Here is a 24029-nt window from a genome sequence, read left to right on the forward strand (position 1 = left end):
GCACAAGGCAGATGGGCAGCCAGGATTGTAGGGGCATGGCAGCAGGAAGGACAAAAGCCCAGGGGAGACGTGCCCCCATACCCAGGCTTACCCACACTCCGTTCTCTGAGCTCAGAATCACCAGCCCGTCCTCGAAGAAGATGTGAACCTGGTTCACAGGTTGAATTTTGCCTTCACAGGCCTGGACGACAGCCACCACACGGAACCAGGGAATGGTGTCTGGTAGCCCCGGGCAGCGGGAAGACAGTTCGTAGATGCCCTGGGAGCGGAAAGCTCCATGGGACCCATCGAAGGTGGTGAGGTTGGCATCCACAGAGAGGGAACAGAGACCCTGGGGGGCCCAGCAGTTCTGGGTCCCGGCCCGGACCTCACAGACCCGGTCTGGCCCACAGCTGGCTGCCTTGCACGTCAGGCCAGTGTTTGGGGAGCAGGAACAGTGCTGGCGGCAGTCTAAGCTCAGCAGTGAGGAGTTCACCTGTGCACAGAGAGAGGGGCCAGGTGGCCGAGGTGCGGCAGATGGCGCCCATGGCCGCAATCTCCCAAACCCTCTGTATCTACATAGAGTGACTTGGCACCAACTTCCATTGAACCACGGAGTTTACTTCCCCTTTCCCCAGGAATCTGGGTTCACCTTAATGCTATGCTTGGCTTGTTATAAGGCAGCAGAAGCAATGCCGCCCCAGGTTCAAGGTTGGACTTCATGGGACCGCAGTTTTCTCTCCTTCTCTCTCTCTCTCCCTCCCTTCCTCCCTTCTTCTCTCTCTCTTTCTTGGAACCCTGCCCATAAGAACAAGCATGGGCTAGCCTGCTGGAGGATGAGACTCCACGGAACAGAGACAATGATCCCAGCTGTCACATTGTATGCCAGGCAGCCCTCAGCGGACCCGTCGCAGGGCTAGAGATGTATGAGTGATTCCCGGAACAGCGGAGGAACCACCCAGCTGAGTCCACCCCAAAGAGCAGACTCCCAGAATCATGACCTCAACAAATAGTTGTTTTAAGCCACTATGTTTTGGGGTAGTTTGTAACCCAGTAAAAGCCAACTGATACCAGGTAGGACAGAGAGCCCAGAGTCTTGACACCCACAGCCCAGACCATGGGACCCCGGGAACCCAACTCTGGGAGATAATTTTTTTCTCTGACTGGCTGCTCTCTCTTCACTGCATTCTCAAGTTGTCCTCATCTCCCAAATCCTTAACTGCTACTTTGCTCAGGGCACAGTCCTTAGACCTTTTCCTTCTCTCTCTGTGTTCACTACCTGGTGATCTCATCAAATCTCATCAAAAGCAGCGTCTGATCCTCATTTGGACTCTGGCCGAGGGGGGTGGGTGATTGTCGTAGAGGACATTATTGGGACCACCGATAAAATTCAAATGGAATATTTATAGTATTGAATCAGTGTTCATTTCCCGATTTTGAAATTAATCACATCATAATCATGTAAATGAATTTCCTTATTCTTAGGAAATGCTAAAGTACCAAGGGGTAAAGGGGCACTATGTCAGCATCACTCTCAAATAGTTCATAAAAAATGTGCATATATACTTATATAGAGAGGATGATAAAGCAAACGTGTCGGGGCGCCTGGGTGGCTCAGTCAGTTAAACTTCTGCCTTTGGCTTGGGGCGCCTGGGTGGCTCAGATGGTTAAGCGTCTGCCTTCGGCTCAGGTCATGATCCCAGGGTCCTGGGATCAAGCCCCACATCGGGCTCCTTGCTCAGCGGGAAGCCTGCTTCTCCCTCTCCTTCTACTGCTCCCCCTACTTGTGCTCTCTCGCTCTGTCAAATAAATAAAATCTTTAAACAAACAAACAAACAAACAAAAAACGTCTGCCTTTGGCTCAGGTCATGATTTCAGGGTCCTGGAATCGAGTCCCATATTGGGCTCCCTGCTTAGCAGGGAGTCTGCTTCTCCCTCTCCTTAGCTCCTCCCCCTTGCTCATTCTCTCTCTCTCTCTCAGATAAATAAATAAAATCTTAAAAAAAAAGCAAACTTGTCATAAGGTCAACAAGAACCTAAAGGAAAGGTATACAGGAGTTCTTTGTATGATTCTTGCACATTTCCTTAAGTTTGAATTCTTTAAAAATAAAAGTCTGAATAGAGAACCCAGAAATGGACCCTCAACTCTGTGGTCAACTAATCTTCAACAAAGCAGGAAAAAATGTCCAATGGAAAAAAACCAGTCTCTTCAACAAATGGTGTTAGGAAAACTGGACAGCTACATGCAGAAGAATGAAACTGGATCATTTCCTTAAAATGGATGAAAGATCTAAATGTGAAACAGGAATCCATCAAAGTCCTAGAGGAGAACACAGGCAACAACCTCTTCAACCCTGGCCGCAGCAACTTCTTGCTAGACACGTCTCCAAAGGCAAGGGACACAAAGGCAAAAATGAACTATTGGGACTTCATCAGGATAAAAAGCTTTTGCACTACAAAGGAAACAGTCGACAAAACCAAAAGACAAGCGAGAGAATGGGAGAAGATATTTGCAAATGATATATTAGATAAAGGGCTAGTATCCAAAATCTATAAAGAACTTATCAAACAACACCCAAAGAACAAATAATCCAATTAAGAAATGGGCAGAAGACATGAACAGACATTTCTCCAAAGAAGGCATCCAAATGGCCAACAGACACATGAAAAGATGCTCAACATCACTCGGCATCAGGGAAATACAAATCAAAACCTCAATGAGATACCACCTCACACCAGTCAGAATGGCTAAAATTAACAAGTCAGGAAACGACAAATGCTGGCGAGGATGCGGAGAAAGGGGAACCCTCCTACACTGCTGGCGGGAATGCAAGCTGGCGCAGCCACTCTGGAAAACAGTATGGAGATTCCTCAAAAAGTTGAAAATAGAGCTACCCTATGACCCAGTAATTGCACTACTGGGTATTTATCCCAAAGATATAAATGTAGTAATCCAAAGGGGTACTTGCACCCCAATGTTTATAGCAGCAATGTCCACAATAGCCAAACGATGGAAAGAGCCCAGACACCCATCAGCAGATGAATGGATAAACATGTGGAATATATATATACAATGGAATATTACGCAGCCATCAAAAAATGAAATCTTGCCATTTGCAACAATGTGGATGGAACTAGAGGGTTTTATGCTAAGCGAAATAAGTCAGTCAGAGAAAGACACAATTATCATATGATCTCACTCGTATGTGAAATTTAAGAAACAAAACAGAGGATCATCGGGGAAGAGAGGAAAGAATGAAACAAGATGAAACCAGAGAGGAACATACTTGATCATAGGAGACTCTTAATCGTAGGAAACAAACTGAGGGTTGCTGGAGGGGAGTGGGGTGGAGGGATAGGGTAACTGGGTGAGGGACATTAGGGAGGGTATGTGCTATAATGAGCACTGGGTATTATGTAAGACGGAGGAATCACAGACCTATACTCCTGAAACAAATAATACATTATATGTTAATTTAAAAAATAAAATTGAAGTCTGAAAACATTAAAGGAAATGGATGAATGGAACAAAAGAGCTAAATACCATCTCTATATAGATGGCTCGCTCATCTGTATCTCTAGCCCAGACTTCTCTGGTGAATGCCAGACTCATAAATCCAAGAAACCTTCTAGCACAGGCAGACTGGTCAGCGCTGGGATGGGGGAAGCACTGGGGTAATACCTAACCCAGCCTAGGGGATCAGGGAGAGCTTCTTGTAGGCAGTGACCCCCAGAGGAAGGAGAAGTTTGGCATTTCCTTCCCCAGAAGTCTTGCACTTCCAGGCCTTCTAGCCTAGCTTTCTGCCATTAATAAAACGATGCAGATAAATGAGGGTGGAATGTGGTCATTCATCTTTCCTTTACTTGATAAATATGCTTCTGAGCAGGTAGGATGCCTAGTCGTTCAGAGGGTGGGTCCGGACTGCTGGGGTGTGAATCCCAGCATCACCACGTGCTAAGGGACAGTTCTGGGCTGACTTCTCCTTGTCACAATGGTGCCCGTCTCATAGGGTTGTTATGATCACTAAATGAATTAACACCTGTAACAAACTTGGGGCATCGCAAGAGCACAGAAAGCATCAAGCACAAAAATAAATCCCATTCACTTTCAACTTCCATCAGGAGACAATTGCCAACTTCACCACCTACTGTGCTATTGTAAATTGCTGGTATTTTTACTGTATGATGGAGACAGACGGAGAGGCCCGGTGCCCAGCGGGTGCCCTTCAGGCACAATGGCACCCAATCCTCAGACACCTATAATGCCAGGATGATGATTAACCCCATAAAGAAAATGAGGCTCAGAGAGGGGACTGTAGGAGGCCAAATAATTGTCCCCCAAATATATCCAGCCCCAATTCCTGGAACCAGTCAATGTTACCTTATACAGAAAAAGGGTGTTTGCAGCCTGTGATGAATTAAGGATCTTGAGATGGAGAGCCTGTCCTGGATTATCTGGGTGGGACTTAAATGTAATCACGTGTATCCTTAGAAAAGGGAGGCATGGGGAGGTTTTATGACACACACACAGAAGGAGGGGAAATGTGACACAGAAGAGAAATCGGAGGTGGCCACAAGCCGAGGAATGCCTGCAGCCACCAAAAACTGGGGCAGAGAGGGGGGCAAGGAATGGTTTCTCCCCTGGAGCCTCTGAAGAGCGTGCCGTCCTTCCTACACCTTGATTTTGCCCCAGGAACCCTGATTTCTAACACCGGCCTTCAGAACTCTGGGAAAATAGATTTCTCTGGTGTGAAGCCACCAAGTTTGAGGTCGTTTGTCTCAGCAGCCTCAGGAAACTCATACCGGGACTTTACGGGCACTGAGCCACCGAGCTGGGAAATGGAGGTGGCCCCTCTGTCCCCATCCTTGAGGAGGTCGGTAAAGAAGCCCCGAGTCTCGGGCGCCTGGGTGGCTCAGTCGTTAAGCATCTGCCTTCGGCTCAGGTCGCGATCCCAGAGTGCTGGGATCGAGCCCCGCATTGGGCTCCCTGCTCCGCGGGAAGCCTGCTTCTCCCTCTCCTACTCCCCTGCTTGTGTTCCCTCTCGCTGTGTCTCTGTCAAATAAATAAATAAAATCTTTAAAAAAAAAAAAAAAAGAAGCCCCGAGTCTCCCTCGAACTCCTCCACCCTCCCTGCCCGTCGCCAGCCCGCCCTCACCGGCAAGTATTGGCCGTTATGGACGCAGCCACAGTTCTGTACGGGGACGCAGGTGCCGTGCGAGAGCAGGAAGCGGTCATCACACTCGCAGCCCTCGAAGCAGTGGCTGGTGCAGCCCGTGAGGCCCGAGAGGGCGGCGCAGGAGCCCTGGCAGGAGCGTGTGCAGGTGGAGTAGTGGCTGTGGGCGGGGCACTGGAGGGCTGCAGAGGGAGGAGGCGGGGCGGGTCAGGCCTGCGGCCCCAACACTGACCCCGGCCTCCCGGCACACCAGGATCTCGGTTGACAGTGCTGGGGACGCCAGCTAGGAAGACAGCCTCGGGCCCTGCCCTGTGGAGCTCATGTCAGTGGGATCGATAGTGACGGCCCAGCGTGGTCAGGGCCGCATTGGGGAAGCAGAGGCAGAGGGGTCCAGGGCCAGGATGGGGGCAAAAACAGGAAGTTGTAAGGACCCAGGGGAAGCCTCCAGGGTGACACCCTGGGCTCTGGCTGAGCAATTGGTGGGTGGCACGGCTGCCCCAGGATGAGGACTGGGATCAGGGAATGGGAGGATCAGGTTTGGGGTAAAATGCTGATGTCATATGGGAACACAGCAGGTGTGAGGGACCCCAAGGACACCCAAGGGCAAGTGTTCAGGAAGCTGCTGGACCCTCGAGACTGGCAGTCAAGAGAGAGGTTGGGACTGAAGACAGATAGTGTCCACTATCAGCCCTGAGGACAAATCAAGAGCCATAAGGGGTGGATAATGGCTCTGGACATAGGTGCTGTCCTGAGGAGAAAGAACAAGACACGGCCCTACCCTGGGAGTTTGAAGGAAACATACCCCTAACTGGGGGTATCTGAGAGGTACAGTCCCGGCCTGGGGATCTGAGGGGATATGGTCCCATCCCGGGGGGTCCAGATAAGCCAGATTCAGGCTTTCTCATGTGAGCTGTGGACCTGCCTGACTAGCCCTCCCAGGTCCCCACAGAAAGGGCTCAGGATGAGCCCTGAGGAAGAACTGTGTCTGTGATTTCAGGACGGTGGGCCCCTGAAAGGAGTCTGAGAAGGACCAATTCGGGGGGAAGGAGGGAGGTCAGCAGGGTGTGCTGCGGGAGAAGCTGGGTGACGGAGGGAGCCTTCCAGAGGGAGGGGCTGCTCCTGAGATGCAGACGGGACAGGAGCAGGTCAGGGGGGTGTCCCTGAGCCAGGTCTGGAGTCTTTCGAGGGCCCTCCCGGACACTCACGGCAGAAACTGTCTGTCCTCCAGGACTTCACGGTCCCACCGACCGCCTGGCAGTCCGCTGTGTAGGCTGTCAGGCTGCGGCAAAGGAAGGTGGTGTTGCCTTTGTGGAAACACAGGTCGTACACGCATTGGCGGAAGTACTCATAGGGGTTCAGCACCGCGTGGCAGGCTGCAAAAGGGCCCTGGGGGTCCCGGATCTGACCGCAGGCCTGGTTGCTCTCATACGGTGCCGTCTCCTCGGCCAAGCACACAGGGCAGCCACTGGCCCCACAGCCCTCGCCACAGCCCTGGGAGGAGCTGGGGGCCCGCCATGCGGCCCCAAAGGCATCCACGCTGGGGGCCTCAGCGCCGCTGGGCAGGACAAAGTCGTCGGTCCAGTTGCTGTTGAAGTTCCCACAGAGGCCACAGACCCGGCCACGGAAGGGGCTGGGGATGGATATGAGGACATGGGCATCGCCATCAAAGAGAAGCCGCAGTGCCTTGGTGGTCTGCAGAATCACGTTCTGGCCCTCGGCAGTCACCCGCACGCGACCCACAGCCACAGGCAGGGCCACAGCCTTGTCGTCCACGGTGACCTGGGTGGAAAGGCCAGGGGGGTCAGGGACTCACAGAACCACGGGTGAGGCAGTCCCCTCAGACTCCTGGGGTGGAGCTATGTCCCTCACAGGCCCTTTGGGGTCGGACCATGTCCCTCGGACTGCCCGAGAGTGGGACTGTGTCCCCTTCAGACCCTCAGATCTCTGTCCCCCTCACTCGCCTTGGGGCGGGGTCACAGCTCCCTCAGAACCCTCAGGGTGGGCCCTATCCCGCTCAGCCCCCTAGGGTAAGGCCACGTCCACTCACCTTTGGACCCCGAGCCAGTCTCACAACCTGGCTGGCCACAGTCACCACCAGCTGTTGGAGATCGCCGGTGGCATCCTTCTCAAGCACGATACTAAAGTCCTCGTCCTCAGGCTGTGGGTGGCAGACTTTGGCCAGGACGTAGGAGCAGGAACCGTGCAGGTCATAGACACGCCCATCGAGGGTAATGTAGTGGAGGCCCCCACTGGCCACGCAGCGGCCACAGCCTGTAGGGTGGCAGGCCTGGACTCCGTCCTCTACTCGGCACTCCTCGTAGGGCCTGCAGGCCGGGCCCTCCTGGCAAGTGACCTGGCCGCCTGGCCCACACTCACAGAGCCGCTCACACTCAGGGCCTGGGTAGAAGGACTCGCCTAGCGGGTAGTAGCGGCCCTCGTGGAGGCATCCGCACTGGCCCACGGGCACACAGGTGTCGCCGCTGAGCACGAAGCCGGCATCACAGACGCAGCCCTCCTGGCAGCTCTGCACGCAGCCCTCGGGCGCGGAGAGGCTCGGGCAGCTTACAGGGCAGGAGTCCCCGCAGAGCTTGTAGTGGCTGTTGGCAGGGCACCGGAGAGCTGTGGGGACCGAGAGGGAATGAGCCAGGCGGCTGCGAGGGAGCGGCACAGCGGAGGCGCAGAGCGGGAGAACCTGCCCAGGTGAGTGTGAATGGGGCGTGGGGCCAAATGTATCTGTGTCTCCGGGAGGAAGCCACCTGAGTCTACCCGGCTGGTGGATGTCTGACCTGGAGCCTCTGACGCAGTCTCTCTGACAAGGTTGGTGTCAGCGTGACTCTGACCATGTGTATCTGATTGGATGAAGCTGACAGGATAACTTTGACCAAGGCGATGTGTCTGAGGGGAACTGCCCTGGATGATGCCACCATGAGCCTGTATATATCTACCTGGGGCTACATCAGGGTCATGATTCTACCTGGGGGTCTCTGCCCAAGTGCCTCTAACCAGGAGAGTCCCTGTGTGAGGTTATCAGACTAATTCTACCTGACCTTGTGTATTTCAGTGTTTGAAACAGTGTAGGTGCATGGGACCAACTCTCTAGGTCTCTCTCACCAGGTACCTGAGAGAATCTACCTGACCAGGTGTATCTTGCTGTGTAGCTTTCGCAGGCTCAACCACCCCAGTCTATCTAACTGGGATATCAACACATGAATCCCTGAGAGGATAGTGGACCTGGGGTTTCTGACCAGGTGTATCTGAGTCTCGCCCATTGCAGTAGGTGACCTGGTGCATTTCAGTGTGTGAATGCCAAGGTGGTTTTCTGGACAGGAGCTATCTGGCTCAAGGGAGGCAAGGTGGTGCCTAACCCCATGGTGGAGGAGAAGCTCTTGTCTTAGAGCCGCGAAAAGGGGGAGGCGGGGAGACCCCCATTATGTGGACCGGGCACGCATCAGTACTCACGACAGAAGTCCGGCCGCCTCCACTCGCCGAGCTGGGCTCCCGCGGCCTGGCAGACTGTCACGTAGGCCGCCACGGCAGGGCAGAGGCCTCCCGGATGGCCCTGGGCCTGACAGGCATCCAGCAAGCAGGCCCGGAAGTACTGCTCCGGTGGCACGAGGCTGTGGCAGGGCGCCAGCGGGCCGTCGGCGGCGGAGATCACGCCACAGGCGTCCCGGCCGGCGAAGGCCCCCTGCTGCTCGGTTGTGCACTGCGGCGGGCACGGCCCGGGCACGCACTCCCCGCAGCCCGGCTCGCCGCCCACCTGCCAGCCGGCGGGGTTCCCGCCCACAGCCTTCAGGTCGTCGGCGGGGTCCTGGTTGTAGTTCCCGCACAGGCCACAGAGGGCGCCCGCGTACGGCGCCGGCACGCGCAGGCGCACGAAGCTGTTCCCGTCGAAAGCCAGAGAGAGCCCGGCGGCCGCGGTCACCACCACGTCGGCGCCGCTCACGTACGCGCGCAGGCGCGAGTCCAGCTGGTAGGGCAGCGCTACGAGCTTACCGTCCACCTGCGGGCACGGGGTAGGGGTGGGGGCGATGAACGGTGCGGGTACAGGTTCGAATTTTGACTCCACTACCCACGGGGGGGGGAGGGGAGGGGAGGGTGGATCCCTGAGCCTGTGATCTACCCTTTGTAATAATAATGATAGCGGTAGTAGTAGTAATAACGAGCATCTATAGACACGATGCCGCTGCTTCCTCACACTACCCTCTGAAGCAGGTACTTTCCTTAGACCCATTTTATAGTGGAATAAACTAAGGCCAAACTAAAGGAATTATCTAAGAAACGGGGAAGCCACTGCTCCCAGCCCTCCTGCTCCAAGGCCTATACTCCGAACCCCTGCATCATGCCCCGCTAACCTGTGAAAGGTAATCAGGGGACTGGCAAACTCCTAACTGTCCCAGACAACCCCAGGGCTGGCATGTGCTCCCGTCTGGCTCCAGGCCCCTCACCTGCAGCTGCCGGGGCCATTGGGCACTGAGGGTCAGGCTGTGTTTATAGATGTGCAGGGTGACACTGCGAGTGTAGCTGACCGCCTGGCTGCCCCGGTGCTCGTTGACTACAGTGACGGTGAAGTTCTCAGCCCCCGTGGGCAGCGCATTGCAGGGCGTGCTCAGAAGGTACTCGCAGTTGCCTTGGAAGTCGAATTGGTGCCCATCCAGGGTGATGTAATGGGGGTCAGTCCAGGCCTGACACTCCGCTGTGCTGACAGGCTCGCAGCCATGCTGGCCCGAGGGCAGCAGGGCACATTGTTCACCTAGCCCGCACTTGGCAGGCTTGCAGACCAGCGAGCCACCCCCAGGCCCGCAGCGGCACCTCTGGGAGCAGGTGGCGTCAGCCCAGAACTCGCTGCCAGCTTCGTGGTATGTGCCGTTGGCCCAGCAGCCACAGCCACCATCCAGGGGAACGCAGTGGTTGGCGCTCCACACGAAGCCCGAGTCACACTGGCAGCCCTCGGCACAGGGGCCGTCACATGGCTTTGGGGTCGTGGGGGGTGCAGGGGACGGGCAGCTGTCCGGGCAGGCTGGGCCACAGAGCTCGTAGTGGCTGTTCTTGGGGCAGGAGATCTCTGTGGGTGGACCGAGGAGTGGGAGGGAGACAAAGAGAGGGAATGGTGTCGGGGGGTGGGGTCAGAGGATTGGGAGGAGACAGAGACAGAGGGACAGACAAAGGAACTGAGGGAAACAGCAAGAGACACTGATAGACAGCGAGGGAGACATAGAGGAAGACCCAAACAGAGACAAGCAGAGAGAGAATGAGAAATGGAGAGGCAGAGAGACAAAGGGAGACACAGAGATAAGCGCCAAGAGACCGAGAGACAAAAACAGAGACCGAGAGTGCAAGAAAAAACAGAACAACCCAGAAAGACCCAAGTAAGACCCATCCAATCTGGCAGAGACAGGACCCCTCCCCTTACCCCGAGCTCCTGCTCTGCTCCCCAACACTCACCACAACCAGCCTGCTCCCTCCAGTCCTTAATGGCAATCCCTGCGGCCTGGCAGGCAGCAGCATAGGCGGCCAGAGCCTGGCAAAGGATGTCGTGGGCCCCGCCGCCTAGGCAGACATCCAGAACACAGCCCTTGAAGAAGCTGTTGGGGGCCACGTGGGCATGGCAGGCAGCAAAGGGGCCTCCCGCGCCAGGGGCCAGGGGTCCACAGAAGCCAGGGCCCTTGTACTCCTCCTCCTGGTCCTCAGGGCATGTTGGACAGTTCCCCTGACATTCATCCCAGCACAGCAGGTCCCAGCCCGGAGCACGCCAGCTGCCGCCCCAGACGGGTATCGAGGGAGCCAGCGTGCCGTTGGGGAAGGCTCGGTCGTTGCTGCTGTCACGGTCCATGTTCCCGCAGAGCCCAAACACTTCGCCATGATAGCTACTAGGCAGCGTCACCTCCACTCGCCAATCCCAGTCATAGCTAACCTGAAGCCCAAAGTCTGTTACCAGCAGCGCTTTTGATGCGCCCTGGGTCACCAAAATCCGGCCCCCGGCCACAGAGACGGGCAGCGCTGTCAGCACACCGTTCACCTGGCGGGGGGAGAGGAAGGAGGCAAACAGAGCTCACTCGAGGTGTGGAGGCTCCAGCTCTGGCCCCCTGCCTCCCTCCCTCATTCTGCCATGGCTGGCAGCTGCCAAGGCTTCCCTTACGACTGACTGACGGTTGTAGGTCACTTGACAAGCATTGCGGACATTGCTGAAGTCCAGGCCCTGGAGAATGAAGCCTCACTCTACTGCTTTTTCTGGGTCTCTCGCTCTCCATCTCCCTCCCTTCCTCTACTCTCTCTGTCTCTCTGTTATCTCTCCCTCTGTCTACATCTAGACTTATTTCTCTGTATCTAGACTTATCTCTCTCTCTCTCTCTCTCTGTGTCTCTCTCACTCAGTGATTCCCTCCCTCCCTCCTCCTCTCCTGTGCATCTCTGTGTGTCTGGACATCTCTTCAAGTCACTCAACATTTATCTAGTACCTACCCTGTTCCATACTTCTCTCTCCCACTGTGGACTACCATTCATCTGCAACCATGGGCAGGAAGGGTGGCCCATCTCCCCCCAGCCCTCACCCCTCTCCCCATCTCCCTGAATTTCACTCCAGTTGGAGGCTTTGGGCCTCTAATTTATTCCCTCACAAACATTCATGGGCTCTCAGCCGGATCCCCGTTTCACAGATAAGGAAATCGAGGCCCACCAGAAAAGTCACTCGCCCAACATCATGCAGCTCACAAGGAGTCTGGATTCAAACCCAGGTCTCTAAAAAGGCAAGTGCTGAAGTCCTACATCAAGCCCTTAGCAAAGGGCCAGGCTCGCTTAATTCCCAACAGAGAGGTGACGATTGCTGTAACTATTGTTTTGCTGTCGTTTTGTTTCAGGCCTGGGCCAAGACAGAGCCTTCAGCTCCTAACCGAGGCTGGCAGGACCCCTTGCCCCCACTAGGGGGCTCCAAGGGTCATGCTGCCCGACTTACCCGGACTTTGCCGATCTCGCCTTTGTGGATGGAGATATTGAAGCCGAGGGCAGACACGGTGACGAGCCTCACATATGACACAGCAGGGTTGCCCCGGTTCTCATTCTTGGTGGTGACGGTGAAGGGGGTCAGGCCCTGGGAGCTGCCCCCCTGGGAGCCAGCTGCTGCCAGCACATAGTTGCACGTGCCTTGGAAGTCAAAGTCCCAGCCATCAAAGGAGTGGTAGTGTGGGTCGCCCCATAGCCAGCATGTGGCCTCATAGTTGGGCACGCACACAGCCTGGCCAGCTTTCTCCTGGCAGGTCTCCTGTGGTCGACACGTCACACCGTGGCATGGGTCTGGAGACAGGGAGAGAGGACATTCTAGGGCTGTCCGGCCAAAGGACAGCTGCTTCCCAACATCTGCCCCAGTCTCTGCCCCAGGCTACTGTACTGGTGGCTGAGGATGGATATCAGGGGCCTCCCAACTGAGACCCACGCCTGGCAGTTTGCTGCCTGAGACCTTGCAGCCAAGACCCAGACTGTAGGGTCCTTACATTGGAACCCAGCCCCAAGGGGTCCCGTTATCTGTGATGCCAGCCCTGAGGGCATCCATGAGAGGGCATCCACAGCCCCAGGGTTTTCTGTGTTCCAGACCTGGGCCCTTATTTCCCCATGCACCTAAGCTGCCAGCCTTCTGGGGGCCACCCCCTCTGAGACTCCGTCCTGGAGGTTTCTGTGCTAAACCAAGGTACTAGAGGAACTTTCTGGTGAGAACTTAACCCCAGAGGCCCCAACATTTGAGATCCTGACCTGGGGGGGGGGTCCCTCTGTGAAAGACTCTGCCTCCCTTGGGTGGCTGCCTCTGAGACCCTGGCCTTGGGGAATCTCATTTCTAAAGCCCCATCTCTGAGGGTCTCTTTGTCTAAAACTCTGTCCCTAGGGCCACTGTATCTGTGACCTATTTTTGAACCCCTGTGCCTAAGACTCCAGCCTTAAAACTTCCTCCGCACCCCGCCCCCCCCCGTGCCCATTTTCAGTGTATTGCCTCTCAGCTCCAGATCCACCAATAGAGGGCTTTGTCAGGAGAAAGCGCTGGAGGGTCGAGGCAAGGGGAGCAGCTTCCCGCTGTGATTCACGGTGCTCTGCTCTCCTTGCCTGCAGGGGACGCACTCAGCCAGTCCATGGCCCCAGCTGGCCTCCTGGAGAGTCACTTAGGCTCTGGCCCACAGCTTCCCACTGAGTTTTGGGAGTTTTGCGAGCACCCCACCAGGATCTTCCTGCCTGCTTGCTCCAGCCTGCACAACCTCTAAGCCAGTAGGCTCCGGCTGCATCTTCCAATGACATCTGCCTCTCGGCCTCCCTCCCTTCCCTGGGTGCCCTGCTTTAGCTTTAGGGGCGGGGGCTGCTCCTGACATCTGCTTTTCTTTTGTTCATTCATGTTCTTCTTACCCCCCTAGTACTTGATTACAAGTATATTCTGTAGATTAAACTCCGCATTGAAGCTACTCTGTGGTTTTTGTCTCCTGATCCAACTCTGACCGCTACGCCCCCCACCCCTGGGAGTCCCTGTGAGCCTGCCCAGCAGCACTGAGGGCCTCAGTCAGTTCTGGAGGTCCCATTCCCTTGTCTTTGGGAATAAGGAATTATGCTCTGCCCTTCACCCTAAGAAACCAGTCCTGGGGGGCGGCTCTGTCACTTAGACTTAATCAGGGAGGGTGGGTCCCATGTCTGAGACTGTTACCCTATAAATCCTGATCCTCCTCTTGAGGAGGGCCCTGTATTGAAGACCCCAGCCTTGGTGGGATCTCTGCCCAAGACGCCTACCTTGAAGGGGTGTTTAGAAGCCCTGAGCCCAATCCTGCATACCGGTGGTCCGCGAACACTGGCACAGCCAGCTGCCTGTTTTTTATAAATATGAGTTTCGTTGGAGCCTCAGCTCCTCGCTTACATAGCCTACGGCTGATTTCATGCCATGATGGCAGAGTTGGGTAGTTATGACTGAGACTCTAAGGCCTTGCAAGTTTAAGTATTTACCATCTGGCCCTGTAGGAGAAAAATTTGCCTGTCCTTACTTTATGCTGAGGGTCTCTGACACTTGCCCCAGGAAACCTAGCCCTGGGGGTCCCCACAGCCTGGATGCTACCATAAGAGTCCCTGCCTCCCAGCCTGGAGGCCCTCTGCCCCTGGCCCTGGAAATCCCAGCCCAGGGGGCCCCAGGTGGAGACCTCAATCCTTCGTCCTCTGTGCCTCCCACTGTGAAAATCAGGGTTTCCACCACCCTCTGCTCCGGAGTCCTCGTCCTCTGTTCCCAGGGCCCTGCGCCCGGCCCCAGCCCAGCACCTTTGGTGATGCAGCTCAGGACGCCTCCCGAGGGCTTGCACACCTGTCCTGGCTTGCAGCTGTGGGCCTGGCACACCACACCTTGCCCGGCATGGCACACACACTGCTGCTGGCAGTTGTCGACGAGCATCGTCTGGTTTGGCTGTGGGGACAGAGGGCGACGGCCATCAGGGCAGGAGTTGACACCAGCATCTCAGGTGTTCCGGGGCCAGAGGGTCCAGAGAACACGAAAAGGGCATCTTTCAGCAGGGCGGCCCCTTGTCTGTGAACCTAAGGCACCACATGGCCTTGGGATCCAATTCATTCATTCATTCATTCATTTTTCCAAAATGCCCACTCAATGTCCGCTCTATATGAGAAGCGTTGTGACATACCAATTAAGAGCAAAAGCTCTGTAATGAGCACTGGGTATTATATAAGACTGATGAATCCCTGACCTCTACCTCTGAAACCAATAATACATTATGTGTTAATTAATTAAATTTAAATTAAAAAAAAAGAGCAAAGGCTCTGGAGCAAACTGGGTCTGAAGCCTGTTTCTGCTATTTCCAAACTGTATCACTCTGTGCAAATTACTTAACCTCGGCGCCTGGGTGGCTCAGTTGGTTAAGCGTCTGCCTTTGGCTCGTGTCATGATCCCAGGGTCCTGGGATTGAGTCCTTCCTCGAGCTCCCTGCTCAGCAGGGAGTCTGCTTCTCCCTCTTCCGCTCTCCTTGCTTGTGCGCTCGGGCTCTCTCTCTCTCTCTCAAATAAATAAAATCTTTAAAAAAATTACTTAACCTCTTGATGACTCAATTTCCTCATCTATAAGCTGCTGATAATAATAGCACCTACCTATGGTAGTATAACTTACTTAGTAATACATATGAAGTATAGGGGAAAGGAAAAGGGAGTTTTTAAAAAAATAATCCAGGGGCGCCTGGGTGGCTCAGTTGGTTAAGCGACTGCCTTCGGCTCAGGTCATGATCCTGGAGTCCCGGGATCGAGTCCCTCCTTAAGCAGGGAGTCTGCTTCTCCCTCTGACCCTCCTCCCTCTCCTGCTCTCTGTCTCTCATTCTCTCTCTCCCAAATAAAAAAAAAAAATAAATAAATAAATAAAATTAAAAAAAATAATAATAATCCAGGTTGGAGAGGAAACAAGAAGGGAGAAAATGTGGTTATCACCAAGGATGCGTGATGGGTCCATGGAGATTTATTACACTGTTCTCTTGACTTTTGCATATTTGAAAATTGTCATAATAAAAAGTTCGTCTCTATGTGTAACGCACCTAAACTGTGCCCGGGGCATTGAAAGCTGTAACTGGTATGAGGTAAGCACCATCTACCTATTTGCTTTTGTTATCGCTTTTGGTTTTTTTTAAAGATTTTATTTATTTGACACAGAGACAGAGATAGTGAGAGAGAGAGCATGAGCAGGGGGAGCGGCAGGCAGAGGGAGAGGGAGAAGCAGACTGCCCGCTGTTCAAGGAGCCTGATGCGGGGCTCAATCCCAGGGCCCTGAGACCATGACCTGAGCTGAAGGCAGACGCCTAACCGACAGCCACCCAGGTGCCCCTTGTTACCACTTTCATTTGTATGAGGAGAAGAGTAGAGAGGGCGCCTGCCTTCACAGAGCTCCTGGTCCTTTGAGGGAGCTAGGCTTTAGACAAACACACAGGCAAATCGAAGAAAGAGGAGTAAGTGGATGAGGGTGGGAGAGGCAAGCAGAGGGAGTTACCTGCTGTGTCAGAGAGACAGTCTAGACTCGGGGAGCCAGGGGAAGGTTTATAGTTGCAGGGTCCACGGCCATATGGAGAAGGGTCTTCCCGCTGCCATGGGGGAAGGTGGCTCAAGGGAGCAAGAGTGAGGGCAGGGAGGCAGCAGGTGGGAGATGACAAATGGGACCACAGTGGGGCCATGGGGAGGGGAAGGGCTGGGTGGGAGAGATGTTCAGGAGGCCAAGGAGCCGGCTGTGGGGAGATGGGCAGGCCCTGGTCTCTGCCTGCCGTGACCGGGTTCCTACCTCATAGTAGACACCGTTATGGTAGCAGCCACATTGCTGGATGGGCACGCAGGCCTGGCCGTCACTGAGGAAGCCGGGGTCACACTGGCAGCCCTCGGCGCAGCTCTCCGGGCAGTGAGGGGGGGCGCTGAGTGCCGAGCAGCCCAGGGAGCAGGTGTCTGCGCAGAGCTCATAGTGGCTGTTGGGGGGGCATGCCATTGCTGCAAAGAGGGAGTGTTGGTCAGAGCCCCCTCCCAAGGGCTCTGCGGAAGGGGCTGCAGTGTCTGCCCCTTCTGAGCCTCAGTCTCCCCTCCCTCTTCCCCTCAGTACCCCCCGCCCTTCTCTGCCCCTTACTCACGACAGAATGACTCAGTCCTCCAGGGACCAATGTTGCCTCCAGCCGCCTGGCAAGCACTCACATAGGCTTGGATGCTGCTGCAGAGGATGCTCTCGTTCCCGCCACCCAGGCAAAGATCAAAGACACAATTTTCTAAGGGACCCTGGGGCTCAACCAGCTTGTGGCAGGCGGCCAGAGGCCCAGAGGGGCTGGTGAGGAGCCCACAGAACTTCTCCTGCTTGTACTTCTCCTCCAGCTCAGGGGGGCACTCGAGGTCCGGGCTGCAATCCTCCCCGGGCTTGCAGGTGGGCGGTGGCAGGCATGGGGAGCCGGGCACCGCCTCCTCCCAGGAGTTACCGAACTCGTTTGAGCTGCCTGCCTGTGAACCGTCCGGCTTCTGGAAGTCATCCTTGGCGTCGCCATTGTAGTTCCCACAAAGGCCACGCAGCTGCTGGTAGTAGTTGCCTGGGACGGTGACCCGCACGTTGTACGTGAGGTCGTAGGCCACACGCAGGCCGAAGTCAGTGTCGATCACGACGTTCGAGCCGTGCTGGGAGGCGCGGACCTGGCCCTGGGCCAGCACCACGGGCAGCTTCATGTCCACACCATTCACCTGGGAGGTAGGAGATGCCACCCATCAGACGGCGCACTTTGGGAGGGCAGACCCTCGTTCGAACCCTTGCCTGACGTTGGAGATCCATGTGACCTCCCAGTCTCTGGGCCTTAGTTCCTGTATTTGTAAAATGGGCATAATCATCGGGTCTTGCAAGTGGGTCGAATGGTGGTCCCCAAAGGATATGTCTGCCCAAAACCCCTGAATGTGACCTTATTTGGAATAAGAGTCTTTGCAGACCTACTTAGGGTCATGATCTCAAGATCATCCTGGATCCGGGTGGGCCCTATGCCCAGTGATGAGTTTCCTCGTATAATGACGAGAGCCAGAAAAGGAGACAGAGAGAAGAAAAGAGGCCATGTGAAGACAAAGACAGGGGGGACGCCTGGGTGGCACAGTCGGTTGAGCAACTGACTCTTGTTTCAGCTCTGGTCGTGAGATCGAGCCCTGCGTCAGGCTCTGCGCTCAGCGTGGAGTCTGCTTGAGATTCTCTCTCCCTCTTCCTCTGTCCCTCCTGCTCGTGCACTCTCTCTCTCTCTCTAAAATAAATAAAATCTTAAAAAAAAAAGACAAAGACTGTGATGGGAGTGTCGTGGCCGTGAGCCAAGGAACACCTGGAAAACACGAGAATTCTCTGGAAGAGGCGAGGAAGGAGCCTCCCCTGGAGCCTTCGGAAGGAGGGTGGATCTTGCCAACACCTTGAGTTTGGACTTCTGGCCTCCACAACGGTGAGAAAACAAATTTCTGTTGTTTTAAGCCACCATGCGTGTGGTAACTTGTGCCGGCAGCCACAGAAAGCTGATACAGGCCTCGATGGAGTAACAAGCTTCCCAGCTACCCTTCCTTCACCCCTTACAGATTGATAATGCAGGGATGGACTCCGGATCCACCTGCCTGGGTTCCAACACAGCTCTGCCCCTTCCCCTTCCTGCAACTCTGCCCGTGAGGCGCCTCTCTGTGTCTGTTTCCTCACCTACCAAGTGGGGTCCACACGGTTACTGTCAGGATTATTTAAATTGACATCTGGGAAGCGCTGAGAAATGTGTCTGGCATGGAATGGGTGTTCTGGGAGCATTTGCTAGCATTCTGAGCTCTGATTGGGAGTTTTTCTTTTGACAAGTAAGTGGGTGCTAAGGTTTTTCACTTTAAGCGTCAGTGGGTGGAGCGTTAGGCTAATGGGAAATGAACTTCAAACCCCTGAGCCAAGAACCAGTGGTTTCAAGTGGAAGGCTGCTGGGCATCCAATGAAGCCTTAGAAGTCCACCCCTGATTAACACGCTCGCTCATCCTTCCTGAATGCAGACACGCTGAGCGTCAGAGGAGGAGGCAGGAGGAAGACAGGCTCCTTAAAACATAGTCACCTGCCATACTTCCCAAGCAGGGACCTCGGTGCCTCAGTTTCCTCATCTGTAAAGTGCGGGATATAATAGTTTCCACCTCATGGAGAAGCTAGTGGCTTCAGTGAGATGCAAATGACAAGAACACCAACCACACCTGTATTCAGAGCCAACTATACGTGAGGTGCTCTCCTAGGAGTGTAAGCAAGCATCTAACGCATGGCCGGTGCATAGCGGATCCCTGAAGAAGTCAGCTCTTTATCAGCAACCTCATCATCAATCCTGCCTGAGTGCAATGGTCATGTGCCTGCATTTTAGTGGGATCCCTGGGGAGAGCCTTCCACTTTCCATAGGAGACCAAATCCTTCTCAGAAAAGCACCATGGTGGGCGCCTGGGTGGCTCAGTTGGTTAAGCGACTGCCTTCGGCTCGGGTCATGATCCTGGAGTCCCTGGATCGAGTCCCGCATCGGGCTCCCTGCTCGGCAGGGAGTCTGCTTTGTCCTCTGACCCTATCCCCTCTCATGTGTTCTCTCTCTCTCATTAAAAAAAAAAAAAGAAAAGCACCATGGTGCACCCAGGGTCCAGTACGCTGTCTCCTGGCATGTCGTCCCGGGTTCAAGTCGTGCCTTTGCTGGGGCACTTTGGGCCAGTGATGGGACCTCCCCCTCTAAAGAATAAAGCAAATAATGGTACTTCCAGCTGCAAGGATGAAATGATACTGTGAATGTGAAGTGTTTAGCGGCCAACAAAATCAGAGGTCAGCCGTGTAAAAACCGGAGCTGCTGTTACTGTTGTTGTTATGGTTGGTAAGGGGTGATGGGGTCACCCCCAGATTGTCCTCTGTCCTTGAACCTTTCCCAACCCCCATCCCCGAACTTGCCCAGCCTCTGACTGCTTCATGTTGCTGGCCAGGAGACCAGGGAGGTGGCTGGGGCAGGGACCAGGTGCAGGGAAGGTGCAGGGAAAGGGAGGTGGGGGTGAGCAGAGATGTTCAGAGGGGATAGGCAGGAGCAGGGAGAGGAGAGCCTGAGGAGCAGACAGAGGGGGAAACTGAGTCACGTGGGAGCAGGTCCAGGTCCCCAAGGCCTCCTGACTCCTTGGCTCCCCACTCGGGGCTCTGACCGGCACCTACCGGCCCCCCCTTGGGGACCCTGTGCTTCCCACATCCACTCAGAGCTCTGAGCCCCCTGCCTCTGGGCTGAGTGCTTTGCGTGTCCCACCCACAGAGCACCCTCTATCCCAGGCCCCCTCCCCTTCGTGTTCCGCTGCTCCTCTCACCGTGACCTTCCACTGATTCTGCTCCAGCCGCAGGGTGAAGTTAGCCACCTGGACGGTGATCACCCTGGTCACACTGACTTTCCCATTGCCCCAGGCCACGTTCTCCTGCAGGACGGTAAACTGCTGCAGCCCAGGCCGGGTCTTGTAGGTCCGAGACAGTACGTACACACAGGTACCCATGAAGTCGAAGCGGCGGCCGTCGAAGGTGGTGTAATGGGGGTCTCCCGAGGCTTGGCAGGTGGCAGAGCCCACGACCACGCAGCCCAGGAGGCCACCGGACGGCTGGCAGGCCTCCTGCGGGCCACAGGCGGAGGGCTTGCAGGACACCAGGCCACCCTCCTGGCATTGGCAAAGCGAATCACACCCAGGTCCGGGGTAGAAGGTCTGGCCTGGCGGGTGGTAGACGCCCTGGTATGCGCAGCCGCAGGAGGGCAGGGGCACGCAGGACTCACCACTGAGCGCGAAGCCCTCGTCACACACACAGCCCTCGTAGCAGTCGGAGCCACAGCCCCCGGGCACTGGGAGGTCCCCACAGGACAGCGGGCAGCCATGGGAACATGCCTCGTAGTGGCTGTGGGGCGGGCAGCTCAGAGCTGTAGGGAAAGCAGCAGTGAGCTCGTGAGCATCAAGAATCTCCGCTCCCAGGTGACACACGCGCAGGCACACCCTCACACACTCACACGTAAGCCATCCGGCAGCAAGGAGCCCCTCTGTTCAGTGGGGCCTGGGGCACAGATTACATCACAATTAATCTGGGCCTAATTAAGATTCTATTCCAACTTAACTATAGTTTGTGGTTATCCATAATGTCTTTAATGACATGTCTTTTTTTTTTTTAAGATTTTATTTATTTATTTGACAGAGAGAGACACAGCAAGAGAGGGAACACAAGAGGGGGAGTGGGAGAGGAAGAAGCAGGCTTCCCGCTGAGCAGGGAGCCCGATGCGGGGCTCGATCCCAGGACCCTGGGATCATGACCTGAGCCGAAGGCAGACGCTTAACAACTGAGCCACCCAGGCGCCCCTTTAATGACATGTCTTAAACACATAAGTGCATATGCAGTGTGTGTGTGATCTATGCAATGCATTTGTGAACACAGTAGTTTTAGCTTCTTCATTCTATAGTGATATAGTAGTAGGAGGAGTAATTCTGTAGTAAATTGAAATCTTTGGCCCATGTTGTGAAGAAGAGGAAAAAAATAATTCCTGTTCCTCTCTCCGAACTCCAGTCACTCTAGATTATGAGACAGGCGGTTTCCTCGAAACAAAACGAAACAAAAAACCTAAGACTAAGCCCAGTAAAGCCTCTGTCTGTGCCGAGATAATAACCACGTGCGGCCATTTAAATCTAAGTTAATTGAAGTTCAATAAAGTAGAAGATTTACTTCCTTGGTCACACTAGCCCCATTTCAAGTGCTCAGTATGTGACTGGTGGTGACCACACAGGAGAGCTCAGGGACAGAACATTGCCAACATCACCAAGGTTCCATTGGATGGCGCTGTTCTAGATCTTATAGCCAGCTTACAAGAGAATCCAGGGACAGAGGAACAAGTTCAATAACACTGTGCAGAAGCAACTAGCCAAATCCAGAAAGTAGGAAATTCTGCAGGACAAATGACTTGATTTTTTTCCCCAATAAGCAGTGGCCCAAACAAAATGGATAGAGGGGCAGAAATGAGATAAAACAAGTACAGCCAAATGTAGACTGTAGAATATAGATGGTAAGTGTATGGGTATTCACTGTAAAATTCTTTCAATTTTTCTATACATTTGAAAAATTTCATAATAATGTGTAGGGCAAAAAGGAAAGGGGCAGAATGAAAATGATTGAAGTAAAATCAACCCAGTGCTGTGTGTGGATCTGGTCTGGATTCAGATTCAAACAAACTGAAAAAAAAAAAAAAAACCACTTTTTTTTAGACAGTTGGGGAAATTTGAACCTAGGTTGAGTTTAGATGATGTCAGTGTTATTTTTATTCCCAGTAACAACAGCATTGTGGTCATGTTTATTAAAAGTTCTATCTGCTGGGGATGTTTACTGAAGTATTTATGGGAAAATTCATAGTTCTAGAATTTGCTTTAAAATATTTCAGCAAAATTGGGGCACCTGGGTGGCTCAGTCAGTTAAGCATCTGCTTTCAGCTCAGGTCATGATCCCAGAGTCCTGGGATCAAGCCCCGTGTCTAGCTCCCTGCTCACTGGGGAGTCTGCTTCTCCCTCTGCCCCTCCCCCCCAACTCATGCGCTCTCTCTCTCTCAAATAAATAAAATCTTCAAAAAATAAAATAAAATAAAATATTTCAGCAAAATTAAAAAAAAAAACAATAAAACCAAAGGGGTGTTGGAGGAACCAAGAATGGCACAATACCCACAGTCATCAAAGCTAGCGCTGGGGTAAGGCCCCACCCTAGGCCCCCCTCTGCCTGATGTCTGCATCCTCACAACCCAATCTTCTAGAACTGCCCCAGGGGGTACAAAGGCAAGAGTAGTCTTAAGGAAATAAGAGATTCTCAGTTTCCACAAAGGCCACAGAATGAAGCAATTAATGGTACAAGTTCAGGAGCCAACCTGCCTGGATGCAGGTCATGGTGCCTTGCTATGTGACCTCAGGCAGATGATTTGATATCTCTGTGGTTCCTACCACTCACTTTGTAAACTAGGAATAGGAACGATCCCACCTCACAGGGTGGTGGTGAGAAGGAAATGAGAAGAACCCTTCGAAACCCTCAGAATGGGAACTGCGCCATGGGAAGTGTGCCTCACGAGCACTGCCCGTAGCGATAGGAACCCTTCCTAAGATGACCAGCCTGAGAACATCTACTTTCCCACTGTCCCTTCGGTGAGCGTGCTTCTCCCACTTTACAGAAGACAACTGTGCACTCCCCACCCATCCCAAATCAACATGGTGTGTGCCCGGGGGTGTGGAAACCTCTGGGGACACAAAGGGACACTTCCAAATACTGCTGTGAAGTGTGGGGACATTGCATGATGAAACCTCCCTGGGTAAGGAATCAGGACCAATGTAGCTCCCAACAAGATGGAAGGAGGGTCTGATAGAGCCGGCTGCTCGGAGGACAGGAATAGTTAAGTTTTACTGTGTCTCTCTGTGTGCCTGACTTCCCTACAACTCAAAAGGATTTCAGAGTGGAGTGACATTGCTGGGCCAGAAGCCCTTCCACCCACTTATTAGTATCCTATATATGAAAATCAAAAGCAGAATTGATGTTGAACCTGGTCTCGCTCAACAGCAGACATGAACTTTTGGGGGAAAGCTGCATCCATCTCACTAAGAGATGCACTTCCAGTACATTCTACTCTTTATGTTGAATATTTTTATCAGTTGTGTACTAATGATACTTGCAATGATAACTCCCTCCATTCTTTTTTTTTTTTTTAACATTTAGAGTCTGATGGTCTCAGGAATTTCTGATGATAATGAAATGTTCTTCACAGGTGTCTATATTTGTGGCGAAGTATGATGGGGATTGGGACAGACTGATGATGGCCACGCCTTCTTCTGGGCTTGGCCGTGGTCCTGGCTTTGGCTCATGGGATGACAGCAAATGGGACACTAAGCAGAGGCCTGAAGTGTGCTTGCCTACTGGGGCTCGTCCACGCTTGCCGCTCTTTGGAACCTCGAGACCACTGTGTGAGGCAGCCTGCACCAGCCAGCTAGAAGATGAGACCGAGTCAGCAGGGAAAAGCAGTCCCGGCTAAGGTCCCCCCAAACCAACCAGCCTGACAACCACCAGATGTGTAAAGTCAGACCATTGTAGACCATCCGGCCCCTGCAGAACCGCCAGCAAGACTGCAGAGATAAACCACGCTGGCCCAAACTAGAAGATCAGCCCAGCAGCCTGTAGAATTATGAGAAATAATACTTGTTGTTTTAATCCACTTTTCACTTTGGGAATGTTTGTTACACAGCAAGAACTAACTGATGCAGTGATCTAAAAAGAGACTTTCATGTATTTCAGTATATTATGCTAGGTTAAATTCTGCTGGAACTAAAAATCTCTAGAAGGTCAGTTCAGGAGAGTGAGAATTTTTTTTTCCTG

General features: G+C 53.9%; 1 protein-coding gene and 1 long non-coding RNA gene across 3 annotated transcripts in view; one reads left to right on the plus strand and one right to left on the minus strand.

The window, feature by feature from the left end:
- The window catches only part of FCGBP (Fc gamma binding protein), a 48072-nt gene that overhangs the window by 4003 nt on the left and 20040 nt on the right, over positions 1-24029 (minus strand). The window contains exons 8-19 of the mRNA XM_081806882.1: positions 19973-20565; positions 16765-17356; positions 16428-16627; positions 14426-14567; positions 12105-12442; positions 10599-11172; positions 9602-10218; positions 8613-9156; positions 7201-7772; positions 6359-6932; positions 5136-5335; positions 92-475 (exon numbers count right to left, since the gene is read on the minus strand). Coding sequence (XP_081663008.1) covers positions 92-475; positions 5136-5335; positions 6359-6932; positions 7201-7772; positions 8613-9156; positions 9602-10218; positions 10599-11172; positions 12105-12442; positions 14426-14567; positions 16428-16627; positions 16765-17356; positions 19973-20565 — 5330 coding nt within the window. The remainder of the gene's footprint in view (positions 1-91; positions 476-5135; positions 5336-6358; positions 6933-7200; positions 7773-8612; positions 9157-9601; positions 10219-10598; positions 11173-12104; positions 12443-14425; positions 14568-16427; positions 16628-16764; positions 17357-19972; positions 20566-24029) is intronic.
- LOC115944322 (uncharacterized) lies at positions 8997-13586 on the plus strand. 2 transcript variants are annotated; one of them, XR_014140915.1, is made up of 4 exons: positions 8997-9126; positions 11809-11898; positions 12010-12162; positions 13247-13586. It is a non-coding gene; the product is annotated as an uncharacterized LOC115944322 (long non-coding RNA). The 2 variants fall into 2 exon arrangements; XR_014140916.1 differs by lacking the exon at positions 11809-11898 and having other exon boundaries at positions 9029-9126.

Source organism: Leptonychotes weddellii, chromosome 16 (genome assembly GCF_054177405.1).
Source record: "Leptonychotes weddellii isolate Sample4059 chromosome 16, ASM5417740v2, whole genome shotgun sequence".
Taxonomy (NCBI): domain Eukaryota; kingdom Metazoa; phylum Chordata; class Mammalia; order Carnivora; family Phocidae; genus Leptonychotes; species Leptonychotes weddellii.